This window comes from Lampetra fluviatilis, chromosome 35, assembly GCF_964198595.1.
Source record: "Lampetra fluviatilis chromosome 35, kcLamFluv1.1, whole genome shotgun sequence".
Taxonomy (NCBI): Eukaryota; Metazoa; Chordata; class Hyperoartia; order Petromyzontiformes; family Petromyzontidae; genus Lampetra; species Lampetra fluviatilis.
In genome coordinates, this window is record NC_136309.1 from 11356468 (window position 1) to 11372916 (window position 16449).

The following is a 16449-nucleotide window of genomic DNA, read 5'->3' on the forward strand; positions in this document are numbered from 1 at the left end:
TGCGAACGAAACGTCGTTTTTTCTTTTATTATTTTTTCTATCTACGTGACTTTACCGAAAGAACCAGAGTAAAGTTATTCCCTTCTTGAATATATTTATGTTTGCAAGGTGGAGATGGTTGAGATGAAATGCAATCCAGCCCATGACACATTGTGCATTTTAAAGATGCTTTACATCACAAATTCACAAATAACGGTTCTAAAGAAAAGGCTTGTGCTGGTAGCACTTATTTTAGACCATTATTTCTGCTGTCTCAGTCCGATAATTAGTGACAGCACAAAACTCGTAATACATTTGGTTTCTCTATTATTTTGGCAATAAATTCTAGCTTTGAGAAAAGTTGTCAGTTTCATTGCCAATGTGAAGATCATTTCCACAGCATGACTGGTGGGAAAGTGCAACACACTGTCTGCAAGTGTGATATCCTCCTTGTGCGAGCCATTATCTAACACATTAGCAAATTATATCCTAATGTTACATTTATAATTATGAACCAGACAGAACAATAAAAATAAGACAATAGTAATGAGACATTGTACGTATGTATGTTGAACTTCTTTCGCACTGTACATAGCCAACCGTGCTAATTGGAGGTGCGGGGGAAGGACAACAAACTAAACACCAAAAGCAATTCTGAAGAAATTCGTTGAATCAAATAGTGACCACGGATCGTGACAATTCTTTGGATTGCCGCTGGTGGCGAACTGCCCCGTTACAGCTGCTGACGTTTTTTCTTTTCTCGGTTAATTCAGAGCGGCTCGTTGGCCTCGTGGATCCCGCGTCCGGACGCTGCCGGAATGTCTGGGGCCACGAGGATGCGGTGCGTGCTTGCCGCTTCTCCCCCTCGGCCCGCCGCCTCTTCACCGCGGCGCACGGTGCCATCTTCGTGTGGGAGGTGTGTGACTCGGCGTGACGACGGCGCCGCCACCGATGACGATGCGGCCCAGACTTCACGGCGTGGGCCCGCGCGACCAGGACGCGACGGTGAACCGGAGGGTGTAAAGGGGATTGACGTAAAAAAATTACGAGTGCAGGTAACCCCCCCCCCCCCCCCGTGATTTACAAATCGTTCGGTTGACGAAATTTCGCATGATCTTAATTGACAAATTACGGGCGCTTTTCGCTTAACGACATCGAATTTGCACGTGAACGAAATTTTAAACGGCACGCGCCGTGAGATCAAACAAGCAGCCACCCGGGAGGTTGCGTCGTCATCCATCCGCCACGGCGTCACGGCTTCTCTGCAGTGCAACAGCAACGCCTCCACGTCATCATGGCCTTGCCAATCATTCCAACATGCAGATGTTATTTTTTTATTCGTAATTATTGAATCGTTGTAATATTTATGTTCTTAGTTATTATTTTTGTATTGTGAAAAGCGATGGAGGTGTCTATTTTTAAGGCAGGAAGTAGAGTTGGAATGACTGTCGGAACACACGTCCCTAATTTTTTTATTAATGGGAAAAGCCGTTCTGATGTCGCGAAATGTTGTTTTACGCGTGTTTCTTTGAAGAACGCATCCCTTGCATGAGTCGAGGCATAACCTGTATGCTAAATTATGAAACACGGTCTGTATGCGTTTGAACGGATGTAAATGTTTATTTTTTCAAACTACGCTCAACTTAAATGTCAGGGTTAATGGGCGGACGGGTTGGCCTCATGGGCAGAGTTTGCGGGGGGGGTACCGGGGGGGGCAATGCCCCGCCAAAACTGGGCACCTTTATTAATTTATTTTCAGTAGTTTACAATGTCAGAATCAGAATATTTATACTGGAGGAATCCGATGAGCTGTAAAGCTCTTTTTCAGACGTTCAATAGGCGAGGGTAAAAAAGTTACAACAACAAACGGTACGAAAACATGATAGCAGTGCAAAGTACAAGGGACCAAGCAAACCCCTCTCCCCCCCCCCGCCCCTCCAAATATAGAAGTCAAACTCCGCCTCTGGTTAGCCTAGATAAAGCAAAACAACGTGGACAATGCAAAACACATGCACGCGTAAATTTGGCCGTAGAAACGTTTGGAGCGTTGGCTTACGCGAAGAGGGGGGTCGGAGACGTTGAAATCCCGCCGCTCGTTCGCACCGCTTCTCGACGCGGTCGCTTCGCTTGCCGATGCGCTCGTGGCCACGCGGCCCACTGGTTTGAATCACAATCGCGTAAAACTTAGCGCGTGTGGAGGTGTCTATATAGATGTATTTTTTTGACAATCGCGGCTAATCCCCCAATCCCGTAAATGTACCTACGGAGGCCTCTGAGAGTTAACTCTCGGGGCGTGCGGAGCCGAGCGTGTGGACGCGTGTGCACTTTGCAGTGGTGTCGCGTTGCACGAAAACATTCCAAATCGCCTTGAGGTGCCGTAGACTGTTGTTGAATTGGATGAGAGCTCTCCCAGCTTGAAGTCCCCCTTCCCACCTCCCCCTCGTCTATACACCTCTCACATTACATACTTGTACAGCAGATGTTGGTATTGCCCCAAACGCATTAACGGTGCTATCAAAATGTAAACAAGACCCTGCGCCGCAACGTTGCTGTTCTTAAGTGGAAGCTGTGAATGTTGCGAGCATTCCTTTTGTGCGTTGGTGTCGATTTTGACGTTTTATTTATGTTTGGCCTAATTTAATGTGAATGTCATTTGGTTGATTTTGCTCGCGAGATTAAAACCCTGTTGTTGCAAGGCTGCTGCGCTGCTTGTTGACAATTACAGATTCAATTCCAGCCGTGTCCCAGCTCATCCCCTCGAATCGTGGCGTCATCCTCATCATCACGAGCTACTTATCCATCCTTTGCTGGATGAAGGCCGCCCCATGCCATCTTATGGTGGGTGTGCACGTGAGAAAAACTACACAGGCCCTAAAGCCATCATTGGCAATGTCCAGCGAGGCGACTTGAGCTCAATTAGCCGTGTTGGTAGCGCAACATCTAAACACGGGCATGCAACGATTCACGCTCAGGCGATTTGAGTGAAGTCTCACAATGAAAGTAAAGTAACTTTGCAATGGTTTCGATTTTGCCAAGTTTCATCAGCAATTTTAGGCCAGTATCTCTGGCTTAGTTGCGAATTAAATTGATTTCACAAAATACGGGCGAACTTTTATTGTGCAGCCAAACATTAACGTCACAATATTAATTGAAATGTAAATGTGTTTTATAGTTTTTCCTATGTGTAGAATTTTTTTTGTGAAAACCCATGAGAGGCCTTTGATATTGAATCTCCATGCTTCTAGAGTGAAACCTAAGTTGTAAAGACAAGGACAATTCCAATAAAACCGGCAATGTGACACCGCACACGCACGTGTGTGGCGTGTGTGTGTGTGGCGTGTGTGTGGTGTGCGTGCCCGCCAAACAATCGAGACTGCGGTTAGCACCGACACTGCGCCGGTCACCGTGACCTCGTTAATTTCAGGGGCATGCGGAACCGGCGCAAAATCCTTGTCTGGACCACTTCACCGAAAGTAATCATCAGTTTGAACTTTCGCGTTTATTATCTTTAAGCTCTTCTTGGTTCTTTCGGTAAAGTCACGTAGAATGGAAATAATAAAATAATAAAAATAAAACATAATAAAATCATTCTCATGACGTTTCAGCCACAACGCAAGCAGCCGTCCTCAGGTGGAGACAGGCCTGTTCTCCACCATCTGTCGAGAAGACAGACAGAGTCTGTCTTCTCGACAGACCTGTTCTCCACCTGAGGACGTCGTGAGAATTATTTTATTGTTTTATTTTTATTATTTCCATTCTACGTGACTTTACCGAAAGAACCAAGAAGATGAATCCCTGTAGTCACGAAAGCTTTAAATCGAAATATCTTTAAGCTGTTCCTTTGTGCTTTAAACTGCTCCCCGGTGCATTATCCCACTCATGCTGTACTTATCCATGACCAAAATCGCTGGAGATGCACCAATGCCACCGGATCTCCGAAGCTGAGTAGGAATGAACCTTAGAATGAGGATGAGTGACCACCAGGGCTTGCCAGGTGTTGTGGGAATCTGTGAGTGCTGAGTGTCACCCCCTACTACTACTACGACTTGTAATCCTATCACCAGATTATGCAGACGATGCCCGATCTCATCAGATGTCAGAAGCTCAGCATGTTTTGAGCCTGGATAGTGGTTTGATGGGTGACCAACGGTGATAAAACATCAGAGGCCGCTGCGGTGCTATGTGGGCAGAAGAGGGTATCGCGGCAAGATCCATCGTACCGTACTTCTACGCTTCCGTGTCTCCCCGCCTCCGCCAACCTGCCCTCGCCAGCACGGTCAAGTATGAGCAGTGACCCCTCCGACTCACACGGCATGTGGGCACTCTCATCCAGCAGTGGACTGACTGAAGGTATCAAAAGGTCTGAGCGCGTACATGGACTGTGACTTCTCTTCTTATTCCTCCAGGCGAGCCCCAGCGGGCACGCCGCAGCCCTAATCGGAAGATCATCTTCTTGGGGGGGTCGGGGGTTGGGGGTTGGGGGTGCATCGCGTGACATCGCGACGACGTTGCCGTTTGAAGTTTTTGCTACGTTGGACCGGTCCGTCCCTGCTGCTCGTGCGGTCGCGTCGGTGGTGGGGGTGATGGATTACTGGGTGGGTGTGCGTGACTGCGTACGCGACCTTGTGCTCCCAACCGAGCTCCCGGCGCTGTCTCGGCGGGGCGTTCCTCAAGGAGGCGGCGCCCCCCCCCTCCCTCCCGTTGAGCCATGGGAACAGGAGGCCGCGTCGGGCCATGCCGCTGTTGTGGCCGAGGGTGGTCGCGCCGGTGCCCGTGTACCCTCCGGGTCACGACGCAAACGGCCGGAGTCAAAATATATAAATTTAAAACCGAACAGCTGGGAAAGAAATTCTGTGGGGGATTTTACGGCCGCCCCCCGCCACTGCAGTGCATGCGCCGCCATGCAGGGGGATCGTGGCAGAACCTGGAGAGGGACGTCGCCCATAACCTTTGTCCCGTCTTAATTTAATCTCCGGGTGAGCAGCGCGCGCTTGCCGTTCACTCGCTACGGCTCCAGCGAGAGAGGGGAGAAACCTTCGCGCGGCAAAAGAAAGGCGACACTAAACATCTCGCTTTTCAATTGACTGCGGGTGGCGGCGGCTGCCTTTTATTGGCGGCCCTGGGCCCGAGCGCGGGAAATCCTCGCATTCCTCTAACAAGGGGCCGGTCTCTGGCCACAGTCCACACACCGTTGGCATCTCACAAAGCGGTACTCGCCTTGTACAATTCCACGTCTGACGATGCGTAAGACGTGGAATTGATCTCGGGGCCTCTTTGTGACTTGCAGTTCATACGGAGCGATGAAATCGGCTCACGTGCAACCCAGGTGAATGTTGATGATGATGCTGCCACTTACTGCAGCAGGCCATTTGGATTTACCATTGCCTCCGTCAGTTTCATGGGCCAGGGCAGGTATCGGTACCGACTAAAGTGGTGAAGCTGAACCTGACCGTTTTAGCCTTCGTCACCACAAATAATCTCCATAAAAGCCCAATCCCCACTATTCCTTGACGTATGAGCCCTGACTTATGACCGCAATCACTCGATGACAATAATATAATGTAGAACTACATGTAATATAAATAATACAGCAGCATGATGTCATGCTACGTCCACAGTGCACCACGCTGTGCCATGTGGGGCGGTGGTGGCGTCGCAAACCTGTAATGCAGCGCTGCTGTGGAGGCAGCAGCGAGGGTAGATGTGAAACTCCCTTCCCGTGGGCGTCGAGGTGCCGTACCCTGGCTCGCCAGGAGAAGGCGGCACAGCAAGCGGACTAATCGCCATCTGTTTCCATCTGTACGGTGGATTGAGCGTTGGGTTTTCTCCGCGCGCTCCGGTGTCCTACCACTCGTAGCAACGCTCCTCATAAATTGCCTGAAAACGTCCAAACGCAGGAGCCCCTTTTGAAAAGGAGTTGTACGACTTGGTGTGGCTCTCCTGGCTCTGTAAGTACATTAGAAAATGTAATTGGGGAAAAGGTAAAAAAAATATTTGGAAGCCTTGAGATTTCTATTTGCGAAGGCCTCCCATGACTGGGTCCAGCGGGCGGTCGGCGTTCTACGCAGCGGTCCACCGGGGGAACGCCGACCGCCTCCATGACGGAGCCCTGGAGACCCGCGGTCTGAACGACCCAATCGGCGGGCCTCGGTCTCTCCCAAGTTGACGCTAACTTCTTAAACTACAAACTATAATGCTCAACTATTTTTTATTTTACCGGCGAAGGCCCACTGGTACAATGTAACTCCTTTTTTTCAGGAGCGACCTGGCTATCACAAATGATATCTCTTATCGTGATGATGATGAGAGAGAGACACGCAAACTCCAAATATACAGCAGCAGCAGGCGTCAGGGTCGGGATCGAACCCATGTCCTCCTGTACACCAGGCGAGGTAGTTAACATCTAGCCACCGTGATGATGAGAGTGAGACACGCAAACTCCAAATATACAGCAGGCGTCAGGGTCGGGATCTAACCCACGACCTCCTGTACACCAGGCGAGTTAGTTAACATATCCCAGCCACTGTGGCGCCACCGCGGCCGCCCGAGTCGCCGGGGCCGCAGAACTCCCTGGGCCCCCGTCCCGCTCCGCGCTTGAGAGAGGCGCGACCCAGGGGGACTTGGCTCCCCCGGGTTTCAGGGACGCGGCCTCTTCCACCACGGCACCTGCCTTTGACACTCTTTGCCGTCCACTCCGTTTGACAATCCACACGTCCCCGCGTGACGTGTGGCTTGTGCCGCACTGACCCCGGCGAGCAGGACGCCAGGGCTGCTTGCGTAGCCGCACGCGCCGGCCGCCCTATTGACTCCGCGCGCGTGTGCCGGTCGTGGACACCGCGGCAGGTGCAGCCGGCAGAATATTGAAGCCATCGTGGCGTCGCTGACATTCCAAGAAGGGACACGGGCAGCCGTGCACCCAAGGCAACCCCCCCCCACCCCCCGTTCACGCTTGCAGAGCGTGAGTTGATGTGGTGGCCGCGCGTGACTGCGTTGAACTTATTTCGCACCGTGCGTAACCAACCATTAGGGGAACGACATCAAACTAAACACAAAGCAGTTCTGAATAAATTATTTTTCCGTCTAGATTTGAAAGTGCATAGCTCCACGTGGCTTCCGAAAATTGGAAGGAAAAGCATTCTTAGCCAAAAGCTGCCGCGAGGATGACCGGGGTTCACGTGATAGTTTGTTCCTTGATGAGATCAGCAAAGTATTGTGGTTAATTTGCGGCAGGCACTTTGTGTTTGTAATGAGTGCGACCTTATGTAAACTTCAAATCTAAAATGTAGTTTGGCAGCTCGGCGAGCAGCGGACGGACACGGTCGGATCTTGCAGTGCCCGGCACGACGCTTCCCAAAGAATGTTGTAGACACTGCAGCTTGGTGATGTGTTGGGCAGACGTCCCGTAGAGTCGTGAGTTGCAATGATGGAGCCTTGTCGATGCTACGCTACACGCCACCGTGTTGGCGATGTCAAGACTCAAGAGTGGTCCAATTACAACTCTGTAGTGTGATGACACGTGAACTCTGTAGTGTGACTACACGTGAACACAACTCTGCAGTGTGACTACACGTGAACTCGGTAGTGTGATTACACGTGAACTCTGTAGTGAACTCTGCGGTGAACTCTGCAGTGTGATGACACGTGAACACAACTCTGCAGTGTCACTACACGTGAACTCGGTAGTGTGATTACACGTGAACTCTAGTGAACTCTGCAGTGTGATGACACGTGAACACAACTCTGCAGTGTGACTACACGTGAACTCGGTAGTGTGATTACACGTGAACTCTGTAGTGAACTCTGCAGTGTGATGACACGTGAACACAACTCTGCAGTGTCACTACACGTGAACTCGGTAGTGTGATTACACGTGAACTCTGTAGTGAACTCTGCAGTGTGATGACACGTGAACACAACTTTGTAGTGGCGACACACAGATCGAAACGAGACCAACGCAGCTCCACGCGTGCGCAGCCCGCACCGTGGTGAGGGAATTGGCGGAACAATTTGTGTGGTCACGTGGGGGGGGGGGGGGGGCTTAGCCTCGGCACGGTCTGGTGCGAAAGAAGTTCTGGATACACAGAGCACAGAGCCCGGTCGCCGACCGTGCGATATTTAAACTCAACTTGATATGTTACCAGGTAAGGCGCACTGAGCTATGGATCGACCTGGCCACAAATGACAGCCCAATGAAGTCGCTTATCGGGTGGAACTTCATAGCAGCCAAACACTCTAAACGCGTGGTGATGTTGATTTTAAATGTGGAGGGGAAAAACCGGAGGACCCGGAAGAAAATCCACGTGACCACTGAGACAGAGACATGCAAAGTCTAAATATACAGCAGCAGGCGTCAGGGTCGGGATCGAACGCGCAACCTCCTGCACACCAGGCGAGGTACTGAACATCTCCTAGCCACCGAGCTTCTCAATGCAACACGCGGTTTGTCAGTGAACTCATCCTCGCCCAGCCCGCGGGGGGTGGGATTGGTAGGATCGTGGTGAGCGACATGAAGCCGTCAACCGCAGCTTGATTCCCAGCCGCGGCTAACATCGCTGGAGAGTGATGTCAGAGGCAGCGTGGGGAAGTGTGGGCAGACAGCCCCGATGCTGACACGGCGTGGGCGGAGGCCTTCATCCAGCAGTGGATGGACCCACTCCTCGGGGTATATCACTCTGATGCAGGGCACGGAGCACGGCGGAGTGGACGTGTAACACTTCGCATGAGAGCTCTGGTGGGTTGGCTCGCTCCTTGCGTTTGTGCCAGGGGTGCCACGGTGGCTAGGAGATGTTAACTACCTCGCCTGGTATGCAGGAGGCCGTGGGTTCGATCCCGACCGTCACGCCTGCTGCTGCTGTATATTTGGAGTGTGTGTGCCTCTCTCCCCGTGGCCGCGTGAATTTTTCCCCAGGGTCCTCCGGTTTTTCCCTCCGGTTTTTCCCTCCGCATTTTTATTTGGCCGTTTTTTTTTAATTTCCACGCGATAAGCCACTTCGTTGAGCTATCATTTGTGATAGCCAGGTCGCGTTTTAAACATATTTATATAGCTCAGTGGGTATTACTTTGTAAAATAAAAAAATAAAAAATATGTTTTGTTTGTATTTCAGTATTTGCGGCTCTCGCAAATATTGGAAGGGGGTTTGTTTTTACCGAATAAAATATATATATGGCTGAAGAACCCAGGTGTAGGTGCTCTCATTCAAGGCTGCAAACGCAGGCGCCGTGGGGTTTTTTTCTCGCAGACGCGATACCGCAGGAGGGTTGCGGCAGGCGGACGACGTTGCTATAAAGGTGGAATCCAAATTGAGTGACTTGCGCGGTGACTTTTCCAAGTTGACAAAGTTGGACCGTGACGCCGGCACACGATGGCCTGCTGATTTCCCAATGACTGTCGCGCGGATTTCAAACGTCCCCTCCGTAGTAGCCGGTGCGCGTACTTTGTTATGAAAACACCCGCAGTATTAACCAGGATGTCCTGCCGGATTCGAACCGCGAACCCTCCCCACGACAAGCGGCGAACGCAGAACCGTACCGCCAGGCCTTGCCGGATGAAGACCTGCTCACGCCGAGCGGCTTGGGACGTATACGTCGACCATACTTCACCACCCTGGTGAACGTGTGTGGAGTATCGATGTGAGGGCACGGAACACCCATCCTGGTATACAGAGACGCCGGTCAACAACGCCGCTTGTCCTGCTGCGCTGTCTCCACGTGCTTCACTGCAGATGCGCGTCTGAAATGACCACAGGTTCATCACGTGGGTATGAACACGCGTGATTCACGATCACTGAACGACAGGCACGCTCATCAACAAACAGCCTCTGAAGCTTTCGCATCAATGCCACACAAACACCGAACTCGCAGCACGTTTTGCCATGTCACTCGACTACTGGATGAGGGCCTCCCCTACGCCCTGTCGGTCAAATGACCATACTTCGCCACGCTCGTCAGAGCGGGTTGGCATTCGGGAGATCGTTTGAGACGATCACTCTGCACCACCGTCAGCCGTGGCCGGGAGTCGAACCGGGGCCTCGCCCGGTTCACAGCGCTCCACCCCCACCCCCCGCCCGGAGTATGCGAGGGGCCCTTTCCTCCAAACACGCGTGACGCCACATCCCCCCCCCCCGACCTTTTTTGTTGTTTCAATTGTTCCCCGAAGCAGTCGTAAATAGCCTCGCTGCTGCGCGCGTCCGCTCCCCGGAATAGCTCCGCGCTCAGCTGCACGGCGATGTGCGCAGGTCCACACTGCTGCACTGGCCGCTACGCTCAGCTACGCAGATACTTAGCAAGATACACACACAGCTACGCACGAAGGAGTGGATGGGCCAGCACTGCACCCGACCGCCTTTGTCTCTCCAGTGGCGATGTTTACACACCGCACCAGGTACTCAGTTGAGGCTGAGCCGACCTAGCGGAGGCCCAGGACCGGCTCAGATAATCGTCACTTGGTGTTAGCCGTGAGCGGGAATAGAACTCGGGTCAAGACACGGGCAGACACACATATACAGAGGGGGAGACAGTCAGACAGAGACCGGCACACGCACACACACACGCACACACAAACACGCACACACACACGCACACGCACGCACACACGCACACACACGCACACACACACGCACACGCACGCACACAGACATCATAATGAGACGTCATAATGAGACGTCAGTGGCTGCGGGAAGCGGTGGGGGGGGGCGATGTCGTTGAAGTGGCGTCTCGCGCTACCGCGCTCCCTCGCATAACCCCCCTGACCACCTCTCCTCTCCCCCCTCCTCATCTCGTCCGAACCCGTTTCATCTGAGAGGTGATGCTGGGTGGGACCCTCCCCGGGTGGGACCCTCCCCTCCCTCGCCTGGGCAGTCAGCGCGTTTGTTCACTGCCGATGGAGGCAGCGACAGTCACCGAGTAGCGCGCCGCGTGTGACGACACCGGCCCCGTCTCACCCAGCGACGGAAACCGCGCGGGAGTTGGCGGGTGACGCGACGACGGGTTCCGGACGCCTTCACCTGCAGGGCAGCGAAGGCGCTTCGGGACGTGGCGGCCGAATTCCCGCGCCGCTCTGCGCGTGGCTCATCCGCTGTGCCCTCGTTTAGTGCGGCTCGCCTCTTGGTGACTCGGTTAGAAAACTCCGACAACAACGTCGCAAACTTAGCACGTGTATTTGTACAACGACGTATTACTCCGTGAGGTTGTCCCTGGGTTGAACAAATCACGGTGATTATATGCTGTGTTATCCGAGCTGTTTAGGGCACAGGTAAATACTTAATGAGTGAGTTCACCGTCTGGAATAAACGCACGGAGTCGCGGTGACCGGGTGGAATCTGTTCAGTGAGATTGTGCTCACCGACGTCCTATACCACGGGGGTGGCCGGGGGCGATGGCACAACGTGCCAGCTGGGACATCCACAAGTTACCCCGTCTCCCCACACCCCACACCCCGTCTCCCCACACCCCGTCTCCCCCACACCCCGTCTCCCCCACACCCCGTCTCCCCCACACGGCTCTGATGTTTTGTTTACGATCGGGGTGATGAACATTGAGCGCCCGCGGGTTTGAGCGGAGGGGAGCGGACTCCAACGTCATCGCTTCAAGACGAACCAGAAAACTGGCTACGAAAGGTCTCGGTTCATCCCCTCCCCACCCCCCACCTCTCCTTGTTACCCGGATTTTTATCGTGGTTTTATTAAAGGAAAATTTCCCCAACTCGCAACGGCCGTACTCAACGAAAATTCTCGAAATGAGGAGAGAGTTTCACATTTACATTACAAGGTCGCACTCATCACGTGACCTCTGGTCAGCCTCGCGGCAGCGGCGGCTTTTGGCTGCTGCCATCGAACGGAGACGGTCACCGCATCGCGCGACGCTTTCAGATGCACTTCTGCGGCCGTCTGGAACGCTCTTCCTTCCGATATTAGGAAGCCACAGGAGCTATGGCAGTTTTAAGTCATCTAGATTGACAAAGTAATTTCTTTAGAACCGCTTTTTGTTTTTAGTTTGTTGTCCTTCCGCAGCACCACCGATAAGTGTGGTCGACTACGTAAAGTGCGAAAGAAGTTGAACATACATTGAGAAAAGCGCGTTAGATTAGCATGAGTAATTTATTAGTAGTAGTATAATTTACTTTTTTTGATATTTGCAAATGTCAAAGGTCATGATTAGCTCATCATGAACAGCATGGGTGCCTGGTCCCCCCCCCCCCCGGCTGTGTGCAATGTGAATCACCCTGGGCTAGGGCCGTGACCTGCAGGCCAGACGGGCTCACGATAGGTGGACTCCGCTGCCATGGTCGGGAACGCGCGTGGAGTACGAGGAGGAGGAGGGCGCCCGAATTCCTCTGCCAACAACAAAAATCTGCCGCCGTGAGACTCAGCCCCAGGGGTCTTCAATCTGCACGGTTCGCACCCACACCGTGACAACCACCCCACACCTACCCACCCACTCCTCTGCCTGGACAGGCTCCGTCGCGAGCTCTGGAAATAGCAAAGTCTCACCGAGTTTTGTCTTTATTACAGAGGATGTTTTCCTGGGTTTCCTCCGGGTTCTCTCCGCTTTCCTGCCGTAGCTCAACAACAAATAAAAACCCATACAATGCAAGTCCCAAATGCGGAGTAATCACCTGCACATTACTCGAGTGGGATTACGCAGCAGCAGCAGCTTCAACCCCTTACGATGAAAAAACAACCTTGCTGATAACGGCCCGTGACCCGCTGCTGCCAGATAATAGGGACAAGATCCCGCAGACTAAACACTATAGAATTATTGAGTAAAGATTGTGGTGGCGGAACTCACAATTCTACAGCCGACTCTAAAAGGACAGTTAATCATCGACTCATTAATTGCAAAGCACGATGTGTTTATCACATTCGTGACCCATGGCTTGCGTGGATGGCTCCTACGTACAAGGTTTGTCAACATAAGAGAAGCCTTGGTTATGACCGGCCTCACTGCTGCCGACGAGACCCAAGAAGGGTGAATCTGTGAATCTGTGCGGGAAGCCTTCACGTGGTCACCCCCTCGACTGCGTGGTGGGTCTCCTCCGGCGTCTCCTCGCGCAACACGAAGGCAAACTCTCAATTGTAGCGGAGGCCCTCCTGAAAGAAAGTCTTGAGACTGAATGAGGCTTTCCTCCTGGATAAAATGAAAGGGCTTTTTTTTTTATTATAACCGTACCATGCATCACCCTGCCCTGATTACCATCCCAATTAGAGGCTAAAGCCGCGCGAACAGGTCGGATAATTACTATCGGGGGAATTCGAGCTTACGTCGGCTTTACGGAATCCTTCAAATTGCCACCACAATTGGGGGGTGGGGGGTGGGGGATGCAAGCGGCCCTTGAGGGTCGCGGCGTCGTCATTCTACGGAGCGCCGCCGCTCTCGGCCTTGCACCCCAGAACCGCCCCCGACGCTCGCGAGTGCCGAGCAACAGCGCAGGTAGACCACGTGGGTAGACCACGTGGGTAGATCACGCGGGTAGACTACACGGGTAGACCACCTGGGTAGATCACGCGGGTAGACTACACGGGTAGACCACCTGGGTAGATCACGCGGGTAGACTACACGGGTAGACCACGTGGGTAGACTACGTGGGTCCCGTCGGGCCAAATCCGGCCCGCGACTTCATTTCACGCGACGCACAACCGCTCGCAATCGTCCTGCAGACAGCGAGATCTCACTGAGGGTAGCGGCTGTGATTGGGGGGGGGTATGTGGCAGCGTTATGCGACGCATCGGGGCCCGGTCAGCCACAAGGGGGGCCCAGAATCAACAGATGAAGAGGTAACAACAATGTTGATTAAAAATATTCAAATACATTTATTCATTACAAATGACATGGACCGAGCTGGGTGATTAGCGGCATATGTGGCTATCGCATCAGAGAGCAGCAGCAGCAGCAAGGCGCGCGATAACCTCATTGTGAATATCGTGCCTCAAATATATATTGTTTTATTAATAACTGTCACTGTGAGACGTGTCTGCCTCCAAACCCAGTGTATGGTGCAACTAAAATAATACATCTCTATAGTTATAGCCGACGTCTAATTGTAGACGGCGTTTAAAAACATCCGTAGCTATTTCAGTAAAGGATCTGGGGTGGGGGGTTCCCGCGGTCGTATCCTGCACAGCCACCGCCGTCACGGACCTGCTCACCGCCACTGCCACCGGCAGAACCGCAGCGGTCGTGGTGCTGGGGACGACCGCTTTCGACCGTCGCAATCTGAACCTCTGTGATGTAATAAAGAGCTTTCGTGGTGGCTCGGCGGATTCCTCCAGAATGAATAAACATTCTGATAAGGCGTGGAGGGGTGAGAGATCTCTGTCTTCGTGTGGATGGGCCATTGGTTGTCAGGCCCCATGCACGGAGACAAACGCAGGCCCCGTGTGAGGGGGGTGCCAGCCGAGGTGACGAACCCGGCCACCCGAGTTTGATTCCGACCCGCGGCTAATATGATGGGCGAGATATATTTCAACTGGGTCCTCTCTCTCCACCCCTCCCGCCCCCACACCCCCCTCCTGCCTTCAACCCAAACTGTTCCCCAGGGTGAAGTATGGTCAAACAACCCCACGAACGAGCCAGCAGTGGATGCAAGTCGACACACAGGGACGGTGAACAAAGACTGCCGACTTGTTCCTCTTTCGTCTTCACTCACCCTGGATGTGTGAAGGCCAAGCAGGCGGGGGGCCTAGTGACTCGCTCTCTGAGTGCCCACTGAGGCTTGCCAGGTGTTATAGGTGCAGGGTTCGGGATGCGAGGCCAGGAGGTGGCAGTGCCCGTCTAGAGGTGGCTAGGAGATGTTAACTACCTCGCCCCTGGTATACCAGAGGTCTTGGGTTCGATCTAAACCCTGACGCCTGCTGCTGTATATTCGGAGTTTGCGGTGTCTCTCTCCCCGTGGTCGCGTGGATTTTTCTCCGCGTCCTCTCCAGGTGTTTTCGTCTCTCCACATTTAGAAAGAACATCGCGCGTTTAGAATGTTTGGCTGCGATAAATGTCCACACGAGGAAAAAGCCACTTTCGTTGAGATATCATTTGTGATAGTCAGGTCGCTTCTGAAAAAGAGCTGTATATATATAGCGTCAGTGAGCCTTACCTGCTTAAATAAAAACATACTCTTTGGTTATTTTGGTAAAGTCACATAGGTAGAAAAGTAAAACAAAATAAAAAATAGTTGTGATATATTTTATTTATTTTATATTATACCTACGTGACTTTACCGAAAGAACCAGAGTATGGATTCCTGCAGTCACGAAAGCTTCAAATCAAGATTGAAAAAAAAAATTCCGTGAGCTCTCCGGTTTCCTTCCACACGAGGACAAAACGTGTTCATGTCGGCCGCACAACGCAGTGTGGCAGGACCCTCCTGAGCGGAGAGCCTCGAGACTCGGGGAGGCGTTCGACGGTGAGAGATGAGCACCGATAGAGGCCTGGACGGGGCGCGTGTCTCCGAGGGCGTGCTCCTTGGAGTCTTTCACTCTTGTCCACGTGAATAGCGGCGCCCTGCTTAGTTCTCAATGGACTTCATCATCAGCATCATCAACTTCTTCTTGTCGTGTGGCTGCTGATGCAGATGCAGAGCAACGACTTCACATTCAAGGCGGTCAAGCCACAGACAACCGCGTCAGGAGCAAGCGGAGTCGTACAGCAGCAGCATCATCGCTGTGATGTCTCCATCGTTATTTGTGGATCGGGGCTTTGCGTCGTGACGCGTGGTACGGTCTGGGCTGGATTGACCGCAGTCACACCGCTTACAGGAGAGTTGTTATTTATTTTCCATTCGTGCATAATACAACAATACAACAATAGCGACGATGCATTTCACCATTTACAGCCCCTTTGTCAATCTACCGCTGGATGAAGGTCTCCCTCCCCGCGGGGGGTCATTGGTGAAGGTGATGCGGGTAGACTGGGGCGGTGTGAGAGTTGAGGGTCAGGACCGGTCCATCATGCACCCATCACTCGCCACGCACGTTCGCCGTGCCCGGGACGTGAACTCGGAGATCCGGTTTCGTGTCGCAGTGCGCGAGACCGCTGGGCGTTTGCTCCCAGAGCTCAGTCCGGTGTCTGAACTCGTTGCTGCACCCCGTAGCTCTCGCGCTGCGGACAAGAGGCGCGTGTGCCAACGTGCAGCCTGGCCTGGATGCATCACCACCACCACGGGGAGCGGTGGCGCCGTGGTTAGCGCACTGCGCCGCGAACTCCGCGCCACCCGAGATCGATTCCCGCTCGCGATCATCGAAAGTGGCGAATTATCTGAACCGCTCGCGAGGCCCTAGGTCGACTCAAGCTTCATTGAGCACCTGGTGCAATGTGTGTAACAAACAAACAATATCGCCACTGGGGGAGAGACAAAGGCGGCCGGGCGGGGTTATTCGCCACACCCCCCCCCCCGTCGTGGGCCGTGCCGTGCTAGCTTCGTCATAGATTGCTCGCTCACAGCACTTGCCCCAACAGTCTGTTAAAAGTTATACAGGGTCG

At 52.9% G+C, this 16449-nt stretch overlaps 1 protein-coding gene across 1 annotated transcript in view; it reads left to right on the forward strand.

The window, feature by feature from the left end:
- WDR90 (WD repeat domain 90) overlaps positions 1–3094 on the forward strand; it is a 55069-nt gene extending 51975 nt beyond the window's left edge. Inside the window, exon 43 of the mRNA XM_078872942.1 lies at positions 753–3094. Coding sequence (XP_078729068.1) covers positions 753–913 — 161 coding nt within the window. The 3' untranslated portion in view covers positions 914–3094. The remainder of the gene's footprint in view (positions 1–752) is intronic.
- Positions 3095–16449: the final 13355 nt, after the last annotated feature.